This window comes from Impatiens glandulifera, chromosome 2, assembly GCF_907164915.1.
Source record: "Impatiens glandulifera chromosome 2, dImpGla2.1, whole genome shotgun sequence".
Classification (NCBI taxonomy): domain Eukaryota; kingdom Viridiplantae; phylum Streptophyta; class Magnoliopsida; order Ericales; family Balsaminaceae; genus Impatiens; species Impatiens glandulifera.
The window spans coordinates 43,617,884-43,620,648 of NC_061863.1; the positions used below are offsets into that span (position 1 = coordinate 43,617,884).

The 2,765-nt window shown below is 30.4% G+C and overlaps 1 protein-coding gene across 1 annotated transcript; it reads right to left on the bottom strand.

The window, feature by feature from the left end:
• Positions 1 to 235: 235 nt before the first annotated feature.
• Positions 236 to 1,597, bottom strand: LOC124926985 (xyloglucan endotransglucosylase protein 2-like). Its single transcript, XM_047467319.1, has 4 exons — positions 1,374 to 1,597; positions 1,194 to 1,294; positions 920 to 1,113; positions 236 to 838 (listed from the first exon to the last, which is right to left on the bottom strand). The coding sequence occupies exons 1-4, from the start codon at positions 1,564 to 1,566 to the stop codon at positions 439 to 441; spliced, it is 888 nt and encodes a 295-aa protein (XP_047323275.1). The 5' UTR covers positions 1,567 to 1,597; the 3' UTR covers positions 236 to 438.
• Positions 1,598 to 2,765: the final 1,168 nt, after the last annotated feature.

Genomic DNA, 2,765 nt, shown 5'->3' on the forward strand with positions numbered 1-2,765 from the left:
TATGGATTATTTATTTTTATTTTTAATTAACTATTATAATAATAATAATAATATATACCTAATATTTTTTTAAAGTAAATTTTGGACGAGTTTATAAATAACTAATAATCTTTGAAGTATTTTTGGGCCTCAATAGAGATACAACTTTAACATAATTAGTTGATGGCTGGGCCTAAATTGAGATTTACTGATGGGCCTGAATTAATGAACATTACTACGTTTGAGATGACACATGTCTATGAGAAGTTTATACTCTTCCCTTCATGACCTCAACCAATTAGTTTAAATCAAGTAACCACAAATTGCATTACATTACCATTTTCCAACAATTATTACACATAGCCATGCCACAAATATAGTGGAATAGAAAGATATAAATAATAAATAACATTAACCAAGTGTGACCGAGACTAGAGGGTGTTGGTAACACGGGTAATTTCAAACATCGCGATCGCGTTTGCATTCGGGTGACATCGTAGGGTATCTCTTACGATCAGTGCAATAGTTATAGATTGTGTACTTACTGCGAACCCATTTGAGACGACGGTATTGTTGGGCATCCAAGTCTTGAAATTCTTTCTGATCCCACCAACGTTTCCCTTGAGTGTCGCAAAATTTGGCTTCAACCGAGGCTTCACAACCGTCGATATGGAAGCTCTTATAGGCTGCAACAAACGGAGCCTTCTGCCAATTCGTTTTCTCTAGTCCACCCCTAGTAGCCCAATCGTCGGCATTCCACAAACTCGAATAAATCTTCATGGGCTGATCGAACGGGAACTTCACATTCAAGTCTTTACAATTCTTGAACACTCTAATCGGTACATCATCCACAAAGAATCTGAATATGTCACAAGGTTTATATTAATCATTTAATTTATTTTAAATAAATTATAACACAAATAATTATTAAATTACTAACGTTATCGAATAAAGATTCCAAAGAACCGAATAAGAATGGTAGTCCTTCGTGGGATCGAACCAAAGATAAATTCTTTGCTCCCTATCGTCCTTTCCTCCTGTGAAAACATTTGTTTGCAAAATGTACGGCTGCCCTGTTCTGTTCCCCAAAAACTCGAAATCTATCTCGTCGTGCTCCGAATTTTGTGACGAAAGCTGGTAACAAATTTATTATAAATTAAATTAATAATTATGAAAATACTCAATCAATTTAAAATTTTAATTTAGTGACTTACATAGAAAGCAGTAACGGTGCCCGCAGAATCTCCGGGGACTAACTTGATTTTCATGCTGAAGTGGCCAAACAAGTATGAACCCTTGGATTGGAATCCAGTTCCTTTAAATAACAATTTGAATATCATATCATATATATGAAATTAATGTTTGATTAATTAATTAATTAAAATTAGAATTACCAGTGTAGTTGTCTAAGTTGAGTTGGATCTCAGAGCCGCCATTAAAGTATTTGATGTGGTCTAAAGCCCAGGTCGGGACATAGTTTCTTCCGAAGGGTACATCGACGGCCTTCTTCGGTGCAGCCGCCATTGTTTCCGGCGACAAAGCTAACACAAGGACCGCAAATATTAGCATCCATGACTTTGAATTCATTGTAATTTGCTTAATACTAGAGATAGAGAGAAGAAGGTTTAATTTTATGAAGAATGATGGATAAGATATGTATTTATATATTATTTTTTCTATGGGTTTTTAATTATCCTAAAGTTTGTTTATTTTGTAATATTCACAAATTATAGTGCCCAAAGTATCAAGCTATATCATCTCAAGTTTGATCAACACTATTATTAATTTATTACTACATTAAATCAATCAAGTTATTTTTATTTCTGTAAAATTAAAACATATCTATATTTCATTTTTAAAAAAATATGCTTTTATATATATATATATTGTTTTAATTTTTGTCTTCGAGATATTATTGATTATCGCAAGTTAAGTACATATCACGTAAACACACTTAACCAATTAATTAAACTAACGAAATTTTTTGTACGACGGACTCGAACCTAAAATCTCAGTGAGAATAGGGATATCCAACTCTTTTGGACTTTTTTGCCACTCAAATTTTACTTAGAGTTAAGTGAAAAAGAATTAGGTACAAAATAGGTCCATAATATATCAAAATCTTGTGGGTTCATTCTTGTTTAAATTATCTTATATTATAAAAAAAAATATATTTTTTTATTTAATTTAATATTTTTCATATATATTAACAAATATATAGCTCCCTAAAGTGGTTCAAATGATGAGTACATTATAAGATATTAAAAATCATAAATTCAATTTCTAACCTAAAAATATGTTAAATGTAAGGTAATATATTAATAGATATTCTAATTATCTTTTTTATGACAAAGTTATCATGCACCGCCTTAATTAATTAATATAAATAAATGCATGATTAATTGGTTCTACAACGAATCCAATCTCGTAGTTTATTATGATCGATCTCCCAACTGCCAGCACCTTTATTGACTAACACCTTGCCCTCTTAATTTGCTAGTTAGCTTAATTAAGTTGTCTTCCAATCAATTGCTTTAAAATATTCTCTCTATTTCATATTATTATACACTTAATTGCATGTTATATAACTTCAAATAATTAACCTCCATTATTGGATATGTTTCAAGATTAATTAATTATCATTATATCCATGGTATTATATCCATGGTACAGACTCTTTAAATTAATATTCGGTAAATTAATAAACTCTCTACAATAATAAATTTGTTTGGTCCCTACTTAGGCTAATGTAAAAAATTGAAAAACTCGATAAATAATAAGATAAT